The sequence below is a fragment of the Pavona decussata genome, unplaced genomic scaffold (genome assembly GCF_977016875.1).
Source record: "Pavona decussata unplaced genomic scaffold, jaPavDecu1.1 SCAFFOLD_55, whole genome shotgun sequence".
Classification (NCBI taxonomy): domain Eukaryota; kingdom Metazoa; phylum Cnidaria; class Anthozoa; order Scleractinia; family Agariciidae; genus Pavona; species Pavona decussata.
This window is the reverse complement of record NW_028145477.1, coordinates 1,163,925-1,177,500: the sequence shown is the minus strand read 5'-3', so window position 1 is coordinate 1,177,500 and position 13,576 is coordinate 1,163,925. Positions and strand designations below refer to the sequence as shown.

Here is a 13,576-nt window from a genome sequence, read left to right as displayed (position 1 = left end):
TTCGAAATAGTTATGCTCTTGACTTGGAAATAATGTGATGGAATATGTTAAGCCTGGTGAATAAATGAGAATGATGTATTAATCAGGTGGCCACTTTCACAAAAGAAAATATTGGCTTCTGCCTAGTGACACACAAAAACTGTAAAGTACGTGAGTAAAATATATTAAAGCAGCACTGCCAAGACTCATCCTGCTGAGAATCACGAAGTTTACATCATGTTATCAAAAGCGAGTGACCTTCTTCCCAATTGACTATTGCTGTTGAAAGCGCAATTCATACAGATCGGTAAGTGAATACAAACTAAATGTTAAAACTAGTGTATGCGATCTGATCCTTATATCCTTAAGTTGACCAATTGTGCAAAACTGACGACGAATTTCTTGTACTGAGAGTTTTTTGTTTTCCACGTCGCGGAGGAAAAAAATGTCGAGATTCGAGAAAGCCAGTTTCGCCCTAAGAAATTCAGTAAACCTTAGAAAAGGCGGCACCGTCAAACATAAAAATGTAACAAAGTTCAGACTACGCGGGATGTAAAATATATCGGTTTAAGCTTGAAATATTAGCATAGGAACAAAAGAACCTAAACAGGGGAAAAATTGTTTAAGCAACAACTTGAGCGCTAATAGAGTCAATTTGCACGTTCAAAGTTGGTTGAAACTTGCGAATAAATAACATCTCTTTGATGAGACAATCAAATTTGGTGTTGCATTTTGCAACTACGCGAAACTGTTTTAAAAAGACACGCGCACAGGTATTGTGGCATTGTGTTCGTTAAAGTAATACTTGTATGTTGATGACGATTTCTGTTTGTGTCCATCAAAACATTCATGCAGGTGGCCTCGAGTGCAACCAACATACCCTGCATCAGACAGGTTACATTGAAAACGATGTACTACACATTGTTGGTTAACAATAGTGGGCTTGAATTCTTGCACTCTTAGATCTTCATTTAATTTTTTATTCTGCGTAAAATTGCTATGGAAGAACTTTTTCTTGTTTTCCTGGTGAGAGAAATTAAAAAAAATGAAGCCTAATTTTTCAGAAAAATCGATTTGATACATGTTTTTGCGAATTTGTTTGACTAAAGTGGATGATTTTAGGTCGATAAAGTTTGTTATTCAACGTGTTTTAACACTGCCCCAAAAATGGTTATGGTCTGCCCAATATTCGCCATCTTTACACAACAGTATTCTAGGTCAACGATGTTAACTATTGCCTCTTCAAAATGAGATTTGAACAATGAAGAAGAAGGTCCTTAACAATTGAGCAGCCTTGAAAAGGAAACACTATGACTGCATAAACATTGCGGAAGACAAAACCAGTTGTTTAAATTATACATTTATGAAAGTATTCGCCTCAAGCACGTGCCGAACAAAAACAATTTATTGAAATTTGCCGCCTGATTTTATATCAGTCCGTTCCTAACGGAATGCAAACAAGAAACGAAAACAGTTAGGTATTTATGTTGTATTTCTTTGGACATGTATGCAATGGTATCTTTTCCAAGTCCTACAATGGTGCGTTCGTGACATCAGCTCCATGCACCTGCTTTTATTTGAGAATTCAGCACCCCCGGCAACCTCTTTTACATCCGCGTAAAATGGCTATGGAAGAACGTTTTCTAAGTTGTCCTAGTGAAAGAAATTAAATATAATTAAGCACTTTTTTTAAAAAAATCGAGTATCAGTTTGTTTGTTTTTTTGGCGAATTTGTTTTGCTAAAGTTGATAATTTTGTTAAAGGTCAATAAAGCTTATTATTCAACGGTCGTTATAACCAAAACGGTCATGATCCGCTGAATATTCGCCATCTTTACACAACAGTATTCTGCGATATAGTTAATTTTCGCTGAAGAATTGTTAACTTTTTCCTCTTCAAAATGAGGTTTGAGTAGGATTGAAAAGGTCCCTTAATAATTTATTAGTTGAAAATGAAACGCTATGACTGAATAAACAGGAACATTTTGCAGGTAAATAGATTATTTAAATTCTTTTTTCTGGTGAATTTGATGACTTTGTTAAGGCTAATCTCGTACCCAGATCTCCCACGGTCAGGCGGAGGGGAGATCTGGTAAAGTTCGATTTGAGGCCCGGAATACGGGCCTGCCCATCATCCTTTGTCCACCGTGCTGAATGGCCGCCGGCTCGTAACTGTGATCATTCCTGGTGAGGTTTTCGCTTTCGAGGGTGCTCTTCGGAACGTTCTTCGGTCGAGAGGACAACAAAACTTGAAACTTAAACCAAACCGAAAAAGGTACTAGGAGAGATTGCAATCAACAAGCGCGGTAAATCACTTTTTTACTGAGATTAGTTCCTACCCTTTGTGACCATCTGGACCATCTTTGTAATGAAAACTGTTCCAAGAACAAATCCATCGTAATTGTGCTTTCTCCACTCAAGATCAACGTGCTTATCGACGATCAATTAAAAAGACTTAAGTCAACCGGAGTAAGCTGTACCAGTTTTCGCCTTAGATGGTAACTGTATTGAAGATACTGTAATTTACAGGCAGGGAAATGTCACATAATTTTTGTGCACCCAAGGTAAAGGTAGCAACAGACAATGCAGAGAGTTCTCGTTGTCGAAGCTTTATCAGAAAAATTGTGTGGCCGTTGTTGTAGATGAGGCACAATAGAGTTACTGGTTGGCATCTTGCTGTTAAATTTCGCATTGGAAAGTCAAATGGTTCATGTCATATTTTCATTTGCAAAGTTTCAGAAATTGTGGTCTACCAGTGATACGTAAAAATTATTTCTTCTCTTTGTAGTCTCTTCAGCTGATTTGGCCACACAAATTTTCCTTCTTCCATAAGTTAATGGTTTAAATTTCCAAACCAAATGGATTGTGTAAATGCGGCAGGTTTCTTTTACAGGCCAAAGGACACAACTCAAGGTCACTGTAATAATATAATTTGATATGAATCAGCTAAACAGGGCCTCCTCCTACCTACAACAACTCTCCACTCCTATAACACCACAAATTCTGCCAAGCTTAATTTCCACCGATCACAAATTAAAACAAACATAGGCAAATCTACTTTCAAGTACTCTGCTTCTGTCATATGGGAAACTGTCCCCATGGCATAATTTGAAAAAAACAAAAACATTTAACAGGTTTAAGAAACTTTATAAGCCCCACCTGATCTCTTGTCAATCAAATAATATATGTTCTGTTTAATGATCAAATATAATAGAATGTAACTATCTAATAATAATAATAGAGTTAAAAATAATAATAACAATAATAATAATTGTCTGCTTATATTTTGATATTTGTTGTCGCTGCTGTTGCTGCTGCTGATGATGTGTTGTCCTTTTCCTTTCCTTTTGTTTGTTTATTTGTTAGTTGTTTTATTTTGTGTTTTTTTGTGTTTATTTATTTATTTATTTATTTATTTATTTATCGTTTTGTTCTTCTTTTATTAAGCTTGTCCTGTTTGGATTTCTTGCTCGGTTCAGTATATCTCTAACATACCTTAATTTACACAAATGTAATTCTCTCTTGTACATTAATCCTAGGCTCTACAAACATTTCCTACATTTTCTAATATCTCAATAAAGCTCAGTGTCATTTCTTTGTTTACTTAAAAGTAGGTGGTGGTCAACTAGAAGGCCTTTGCTACTTTGACCACCACACACAATTTAAAGTTTGTACTGTATTTATTTTTATCTTGTAATCATTTGTTGTAATACTTTTCTTTCTATGTTAATGTTGTGTAAATAGTGTGAAATAAATGAACTATGAACCATCCTGGCCCTAACACCATGCTACTGTCTTGGTTATATAACAGCAAACCAAAGACGTGTCCGTGTAAATGGTAGGCGCCCAATTATGTCCAACATTAAAATGCTGAGTACACCCTTGCTGTTTTAAAGGTTTTTTTCTCAAAAATGGAAGTTTGAATTTCTTTTGGGAAATGGAGGTACCACATCTGGATTTGGGATCTGAAGAATGTTTGGTTACTTGCAACATGTGAGCAAACTCTGAGCCAGTCCCTATGAGTTTCCCATTAGAGTCTTATTTGGTAGTGATGAGCTTTCCATTTCAGTGGTTCTTGATTCACCTTTATCATAAAACACTTGAAAAGTTTTCACCTGAAATTTATGTTAAGTTTAGGGGACATGCCCCCTCAACTGCTTCTTTGATGACAAGTTAATAAAGGTTATTATTTTACACATAGGAGTCCACAGACTCGAAAATTAGAACCACATAATACACAAGTCTAATAACATTTTACTCTTGATATGAAGAACAAAGGTCATTATCTGCATTTGATCCTTCATTTCAGCAAAAAAAATAATAACAATAATAATGGGAAGGTGTGAAGGTCTTTTGGGCTCATAAAAGTAGCAAATGGCAGATAAATAGAAAACAAATAAAAAAAATAGTTCCACTATTTGTTTTCCTGTGCATCTCTGTGTGTTCTAATGAACTGTCACCCATTTCTGCAGCAAAACGGCTTTTACAGTAAGCTGATCGTCAGTAACCGTGAATCCCTAAGTATTCCATAACCATGGCCTTCCATAGCCAGGAAACAACATTTAATCAAACTGTGAGACACAAACCCACTGCAGGGAAGTGGTGGGGAAAAGAAACTTTGAAAACGGTGTCTGTCTTGGATGAAAATTCCTTGTTGATGCCAATTCCTTGAGCAAAAAAATTTTCTTATATTGATATTTGCACCCATGTCAGGTCCTAACTTTTCTTAATATTAAGACCAGCAACACAAAATTATGTTCAAGGACTTTTCACACAAGTACATAAAAAATATCAGAACAGTGAATCTTGAACCTTTAAGCCCCAGTAGTGATCAGTATCAAAATTTCTCCTAATAATATTGATACACAATCAAGGAGAGGTCATGAGATCACCAGTGGTGAAATTTCTTGATATTTCAACAACTTCCCTATAATGCTACTATGAAAAATGGACATGTAGAGACCAGTAAGGAGAAACTGTAAAAGGTTAAAAGCTAATAAATACGGAGCCACATTGTTAGTGATTATCGCAGCTTCTTTTATGCTTCGTCCTTCCACCACCCCACACGTCAAAATGGGCTTATAAGTTACTTGAGAATCCCTTTTTATTCAGCCTTCTCATTATCCATTTTCTGGTAATTATATTGTCTTATTCTAATGGAAAGAATAACAACATCCCAGTGAATGACTACAGTTTTTTCTTAATTAATTGCATCTTTGTTCAGGGGGCACGACTTCAGAGTACAGCAAACTAGGAACACTTTCCTCAGTATTCCCTACAGCGAAGATTGTTGTCATGACAACAACAGCAACAGAAAAACAACCAAACTACAATCATACAAAGTTTGAATATGAAAGATTTAAGGAGTACTACAAAGGCCCTCCTATCTTAACACAAAGTAATGTTGACCAGTTTGATTAAATATTTTTGCCCATAGCAGATGAACTTGTCACCACCAATGTCAAAAATGAAGCCTGTCTATTATTTACTCATCATTAGTACTGTGTGGAGTTGGGGGTGCCTTTTTTGGTGGAAAGCTTGGGGATCACCAGTTCTACCTTACTCCCCAAATTCCTCAAAATGCACTTTTGGCTCAGTCTCATTCTCTACAGACTGACAATGAATATTATTTGCCACAATCTTTGGGAATGGGGTTTGATTCTCGATGTGTTGGAAGGATAATAATGTATTTATTTTGGTCTTCCCCAAACTATGGAAAGTTTTTTCCAAGAAAATGGAAGAGACGGGAAGCCTGCTACATCAAAACTTTACTTTAACAACAATCGTATTGGTGCAAATATTGAAGAAATGCAACCCATATTGACAGATTAGTGTAAATACCCCAGAAATCTGTGCAGGGGAAAATTTTTGCTTGTAACCACTTTGGTTTTGGCTTTTGTGTGAGAAATGCAGCTGTTGTGATATCTGTTGTCCGAAATGACTGTCATTGCTCTTAATTATGTGTTGAGCTATGTCCAGCTGTTTTAGCCCTTGAAGATATTCACATCACTGATAGGAACTTTAGGAACTTGCTTCTCCCTAGAAATCAGGTGGAAGAAATTAAGGCAGAGTTAGCAAGAAATAAAGGAGAAACTGAGGCCAGTGATAACTATTTTTATCAGAGAATGTGCTCAGGATTGACAATGGAAGTAGTAAATGAAGTGTGTTTAGTACTTCAAGGACTCCATTCTTATGATAAAATAATGGAGAAATTCCCCTATCTCGAAGAAAAGAACAATGGCAAAAAGATTCTAAAATCTATAAGTCAAATCCAAAGAGGCATGTCTGCCTTTTAAAACTACTTCTTTTCCAAAGCCTATCACAAGCATAGACCTGCAAAACATTAGGTGGTGCAGACATATAAACCAATGTCCCCATTTTTATTTTAGAGGAAGGCTAGTTTATATTTTGGATCCAAATTTTTTTTAACTCAGTAGGTGGGGGAGAGGGGATAAAATTAAACTAACTACACTTACATAAAGAGACCTAATCGGTTCAGACAAGGTGTTCTCTTTTGTAGTACAGGTTTCATTACTATTATTTTGGTGGTCATAAGTCAGACATTTTTCATTTCTCTTAGCTGAGGGGTGGAAGGGATATTGATCTCACCAGATGAATAATATTATTGTGTGGACACTATCAATTTCTCCAAAGTCCTATGAGAGATGTTGTATGGATCTTGAAGGAATAAGCACACTGGCCTGAAAGGACTAATATTATAATATGAAGTCTCTTACTCAAAGTCCAGTTCAATTTATAGAAGAAAAATAGTCTTTATTAGCAGAAGACAAAAACTGAAGTGAAAATATGCTAGCAAATGCGGCCCGTGTGTTCAGTATTTTGGGGAAATTAATTTGCGTTTACTAAATAAATAATCATTTTAAAAAAAATCCATTTTTTGTCAAGAAATACAAAAAAAAAATAATAATAAAATATGACCTACCTCCATTTTTTCCCCAAAAGTAAGCAAGCTTATGTCCATCGTGTTGGAAACTTGTGTAATTTGGCAAGGCCGTTTGAACGTTACTGCAAACTCTTTTCGGCTAAAGTCGCTGTTGTCTTCTGAAAATACAATTTCTCACTGTTCTCTCCCCACACAAAGGGCATGTATGTATTAAAACGTCGCATAACAATCTTCATCGGAGCGAAAACTTTTCCGTGTTTTTGTTTCTTCCCCGAACTGAGCGAAAACCAAACACAGAAGGAAAGAGCCAATCACAGAGCAGATTAGAATGAGGCATTCTTAATTCTGGTAACCAACCAGAAATGGCGTTGTATCGAACTTTACCAGATCTCACATTTCGACATTCCCGAACCAACTGAGATCAGGGTACGAGATTATGTTAAGGCTCAAGCACACATCTCGCTTAATTTTCGTCTTCGCGGCACTTGTGTATTTTGATGTCATAACTACAAGTAAAAAAATTTCATTCATACTCCATTATAAGGTTTTCAGAATTAATACAATGCACGAACTTCCGGTATATATATTTTTTAATATCTGGTTGTAACGTTTTCGACAAACAGGAGTTTTTTTTTTTACATAATTTTTCACAGGCGGCATGTCAAAGTACGGGTTTTTAGCTCTTGTCGTGAGACGTGGAAGATTATCATTTTCTCTGCCGCTGCTCTTTTCAAAAGCTGATCACGTGGTACACTAAAACATGATCCCGAGGTACACTCTGTAGCACTCACGGATTGCAAAAATAATTATTTGTGATCAAATGTGAACTGCAGCAGGGGGAAAAAAAAATCGGGGTTACCGCGGTCTACTGGGAAGGCATAAATGCGTTGAATAACTTTGAATGCTGAAGTGCTCGACGGAGGCGGATGGCAATCGAGGGAGCTATCTGCAAGGTTAAATGGAAATTTCTCAGAGAGACATCTACTCGCTTGTATCTGACGTGCACGTGTACACATGTTTTGGTTACCGATCCATAAAACGTTTAACAATTCAAATAGAAACTAAACATGTTCTTAATCATAGTGTTCCCTTTGTCTTTTCAAGGTTTTACTTTGATCACACAGTTTGGATATGATACACATCCTTTCAGTTATCACTGGGCTTTCTCAACTGTTCAATGTCTACTCTGAATCTTGTGGAAGCGTCCAAGTGGCAAATTACGGTATTGTACACAATGAGCCCTGCGGAAGCGTGCAACCAATCTACGGCATGGCGCTAAAGGGACATGTCTTCCAGACTCTGAGAGTTCCAAGCTCCCTTCACTGTCTAAAGGCGTGCAACAATGACATCAGGTGCCAAAGCATTAATCACTTGATGGGCAAAGACATGTGCGAGCTGAACAATCGCACGATAGAGGCGAGACCTGAGAATCTCATTCCCGACAGTACGAAATTGTACATGAAACGGTTTAAAAATAGAGGTAAAAGAGTGTTGACTGAGCTCATGACTGAGCTTTATGTAACCTATTGTGATGCAAAATATCCTGTTTTCAACTCTCCTCCTCACCATATACGTCATTTCCTGTCCTACTGTCATCGTCTTTCATTAATCCTTCGCCGGATGAATTTACCGTACCGAAAAAGAAGGCGGCTTGTACAAAAACCCATAATTCTTAGCGTAGAAAAACCCTAACAACGCTCAAAAACGGACAGAAAAGTTCTAAAAGCTTCCCACGTAGCATAGTCAATGTTGTTTATACAGGTACAGTTTGGGTGGAGGGGCAGTTTTCCAATGTGCTTTGCTTTTATACCATAAAGGACATTATTTAAAGAGATTAAGTGAGAACAGTCATGGGCATTGCTTTGCTTGACAAAAGAACGGTGCTAGAAGACACTAAAATCCCAAAATTTGGCGAATCGCCTTTGAGAAGAAAAAAACAAAGTATAATGAACACTTTTTAGGCCTTTTGATATTTTTCTTGAATATTTTTCTTTGTATATTATCTGTCCCTCTAGGCTAACAGTTTTCTTGCTCCGCCTCTCAAAAAAAAAAAATAACGAAATTCGATTAAAATCATGTTTATTATTTTACGTAAAGTTTATATTGACTGAATCCTACAAAGGGAGAAACTGAGACACACGTATAAATTTACTTCTAACGAAAATGAAATTACATAATTTGTATTACTTTCCTTATTGCCAAACTTTTAGACTTGCGGGTGCTTTTGGAAACCTAAAAAGCCTTCACAATAGTCAAAAGGATGTAGCCTCACACAATCTGTAACGTCTGTACTAAATTCTCATTGACAAACACAGAATGCGACGGTGAAAACATTTTATTCGGAAGCCGTCGATACTCACGTTTTTCTAAGGCTTGTTAATCTGCGTCGTCCAGTATTTCTTCTCTTATGAATGTGAACCATGACGCGCCAATGAGAGCTCCGTATCTCACGTATACGGGTTTCTTAAAATCGTGATTTGCCCGCAAGTCTGTCCTCTCCCCTCCCTTTTTCCCTCCGGTTCGAAAACCCAAAACACGACGTAAACGGCAAGAAAATGCTTATTACTATGTGGCTGCATACACACACTTTGATAATTTCGATATCCAACAATGCCAGTTAATTTTTAGCCGACTGGAAAAGCTCATGAAAGGCTTGACATGCTTCTCGGTTTTTCTAAGGCTTGTTAATCTGCGTCGTCCAGTATTTCTTCTCTTATGAATGTGAACCATGACGCGCCAATAAGAGCTCCGTATCTCACGTATACGGGTTTCTTAAAATCGTGATTTGCCCGCAAGTCTGTCCTCTCCCCTCCCCTTTCCCCTCCGGTTCGAAAACCCAAAACACGACGTAAACGGCAAGAAAATGCTTATTACTATGTGGCTGCATACACACACACTTTGATAATTTCGATATCCAACAATGCCAGTTAATTTTCAGCCGACTGGAAAAGCTCATGAAACGCTTGACATGCTTCTCGGTTTTTGTTCTTTTGGGACAACTGCTGTACAGAACCGAGGCTCATAGTAATGCCCAGCCTTTAGAACCGAGCAGTTCATCTTTCAAAATATGTTACTAGCAGTGCGACACGTCTGTAAGACGATGATGATGTCGTACAGATGATCGTTGCCAAAGTTCCAATTTCGAAATGTTTTCGTAATATTAATGATGGAACGAAGCATCGAAGGAAGCCAGAACAAAGGACTTCATTCCCGACCCAGACAGATGTTATTTCAGTTGTGACACGAAAAGAAGTTAACTGATTAAAATTGTTTATGGGAAACTTATTAGACATACACGAAAGTAAATTTTCATTTTTGTTTTATTTGCAGTCGCTCTCGGGTCCATCCCTGAGCTGCCGGCCGAATCATGCAAAGAAATAAAGGACAGTGAAGGAAAAGCTGTCAGCGGCAGGTATTGGATGTCTGCTTTAATACCTGGCAAGGCCGTGTCTGCACATTGCGACATGAAGACGGAAGGTAAGTTCAGTCAAACTTCAGGTTTGGCTATACAAAATAATATCATTTATGTCACGTCTCCAGAAGAAAGAATTCCTTCTTTTAATTGACAAACAAAATGAATTACATGGTGGAGACTAAAATATGGCATGGAAGTCAAATGACAGAGTTATGTCAACAGCAGAGTCGCCATCTGATCGCCATCTTCACTTCATCATCATCGTGGTCATTACATAATCACGTTACCCAATGTTGTGAACTTAATGTAATAGTGTATCTTCGACTTTAATTTTAGAATACATCTGGTATTTTCTTTCGGTGTTTTCACAAATATTTTCCAGACCACTTGGCACTCTTCTGTTGTTCCGTGATTAGACTTAACAGTTGTGCTGGAGACAGCTTTGCCTACTCCCTTTAACCCTTGCTTAGGCCTACGCAAAGGTTGAAATCAAGGCAAAACACTTCTAAAAGTATTTTATAAACCTGACTGGTTGCCCTTTTATATATGTATTTCCTTAGAACAGTTGTGTCGTTTTTCTCTGTTGGTGTATTTTGGCAAAAACAATCCTTATCATTGGTACGGACCATCTGTCCTTGGATGAATTACAGTCGTACACATGTTTACAGCACACTATAAAGTGTTTTGAGTGATACTTGTAGAATTGATGTAGAGTAAGTTGTACAGAAGAACCAACTTCTGGGGAATAAAGATGACCTACAAAGATTCCTGTTACCTCTCTGCTCAGGTGAGCGAGCCTCCCAACACCAATACCCCTATATGAATCATGACATTGGGATGAAGGAAAAAAAAAAAAAAACAGATTCAGGAGCAAGAAGTGGGATGCGCTTTCTTTTCGACATGGGATGTTAGAAGCTAAATTTTATTTCCTATGTAACTGTCTCGCATCTTTTTGTTAGACATCAACGAGTGCAGTGCATCTCCCCCCATTTGCGACGTCAATGCCAACTGCAGCAACAGTGATGGATCTTTTGTTTGTTCCTGCAAGGTGGGATACAGTGGAGATGGGATGACTTGTGTAGGTAAGTTAACGAAAACGCGTTTTCTCCGAGCTACTTTTCAAAGAACTGCCACGAGTTGGAGTTAATGTTCAGTAAAAGAAAACGCAAATGAGATATCTAACTGCTTAAAGGGCTTTTTTTAATAATCAGCGAAAACCCGACTTTTGCGGCACAAGTCAAAAGCTTATTTTTTTTTTCTTTTTACTCGTGAGTTTCCATAGTTAGAAGAGGAATTTTGACTTAGTTTGTTTCCATGAACGTTTTCTTTTTTTTTTTTTTTTTTTTTTGGTTTGTTTGTTTTCTATCATCTTATAGACGTTTACCTTCGTTTTTATCACAATTTTATCAGCATAGACAAAAATTCGAAACCGACTTGTTTTAATTAGAAGGTGAAAATAAATGTTCACGAAAGACCATCACAGTTATGTAGACAACGCAATAAGCAGTTACAAATAGAGCGCCTGAAAAATATTGGCGCTTGAACGGGATCAGTTCGAATTCAAGATCTCTGCGAAACTGGTGCCGCGCTTTATCAACTTTCAGTGGTCAATAAAAATTTCTGGCAACCACTTTGTTAGTTATTTTATGCCCATCAATGATTTCGAGATCAATATTTTATTTCTACTATGGATAATTTGGCTGCTTCTATAAGACAAGTATAACATTAAATTATTAACATTTTCATCCTAAAATTTGATAATTTCGAAGTTTAATTGTTAAGTGAGCTAGTCAGACACTCTCATTCCACTGAATTAATAGATATCGACGAATGCAAAAAGGTTCCCGGCATCTGTGATGTCAGTGCCAACTGCCGAAACACTGACGGCTCCTATCTCTGTTCATGTAAAGTCGGATACATTGGAGAAGGGAAAACGTGCAAAGGTAAGAAGTTAAAAGTATAAATGAAATTAAAATTTCATGCTTTATAGTGCTTATTTACAGAAGTGTATTTGAGTTTTGGTTTCTTCCTTTTTCCCTTTTAAGCAATTACTCCTGGATCTATCCGCCTAATCGGTAGCACGCCGTCAACTGGAAGGGTTGAGATATTCTATAACAATCAATGGGGCACGATTTGCGATGACTCTTGGGATATTAATGATGCTAACGTGGTGTGCAGACAGCTTGGTTTTCCAGATTTAGCTTCGAGAGCCTTTCGTGGTGCCCATTACGGCCAAGGGTCTGGTCCAATATGGATGCATCAAGTTGCCTGCTCGGGAGCTGAGTCAACTCTCTATGAATGCAGCCACCGTGGGTGGGGACAAACTGGTTGTACTCATAGTCAAGACGTCGGCGTGCAGTGTTCATATGGTTCACCTGGTGTTCGTTTATCGGGTGGTGCAGCTAGTGAAGGCCGAGTTGAAGTCTACTTCAACGGAACATGGGGCACAGTGTGCGATGACTTCTGGGACATCAAAGATGCCAACGTGGTGTGTCGTCAGCTTGGTTTTTCCAGCGCACTCTCAGCCAATGGTGGTGCAAAATTTGGTGAAGGATCTGATCCTATCTGGATGGATAATGTAGGCTGCCAAGGATCGGAGGCTTCAATATATGACTGCCCGCATGTGGGATGGGGAGTAGAAAACTGCAGTCATGGTGAGGACGCAGGTGTTGTTTGTATAACTTAGCAGAGTAAAACCGAGACCTAAAAAATACAGTCCAAGAACGAACCCATAGTGATCAATTCTACAATAGGTAGCTTAAGCTCTATGAGGGTTTGTAAGACCTTTGTTTGACCTTTGTAACGTCACGTTGTAATTGGAGTGTCACGATGAGTGTTACGCAATGGAGTAAGTTATAAGCGCGATTCAAGTGGAGGTTGGCTGTTTTCGAAAACAGCGAACCCAAAACCCATTGGAATCGCGCTGACACGGCCAAAATGCACCACACAAACACTGACAAGATATCAAGGGGACAAGGTAAGACATTTTTTTTTCAATTCTTGCTCTATATTACTAAACACGTTCGTAAATTCCCATACAAACCCCCATAATTTACGCCATTGCGTAACACTCATCGTGACATGACAATAACAAGGTCAAACAAAAGTCTTTTAAACGCTTATAGAGCTTGGGATACCTATAATTCTACAAGTACTGAGCAAGACTGAAAAATGTACAAAGATACTGAGAATTGCGGATCCCTATTGAGCTTTCGCATACCATATTTTTCTCTCTGACCTTATGACACTTAGTCTGAAATGCCAGCCGTCTCCTCCCCC

General features: G+C 37.9%; 1 protein-coding gene across 1 annotated transcript; it reads left to right on the top strand.

The window, feature by feature from the left end:
* The first annotated feature begins 169 nt into the window (after positions 1-169).
* Positions 170-12,999, top strand: LOC146480168 (uncharacterized). The gene is made up of 7 exons (XM_085110064.1): positions 170-286; positions 7,987-8,362; positions 10,213-10,359; positions 11,257-11,379; positions 12,118-12,254; positions 12,301-12,304; positions 12,343-12,999. The coding sequence occupies exons 2-7, from the start codon at positions 8,014-8,016 to the stop codon at positions 12,981-12,983; spliced, it is 1,401 nt and encodes a 466-aa protein (XP_084966190.1). The 5' UTR covers positions 170-286; positions 7,987-8,013; the 3' UTR covers positions 12,984-12,999.
* The last annotated feature ends 577 nt before the right edge of the window (positions 13,000-13,576 follow it).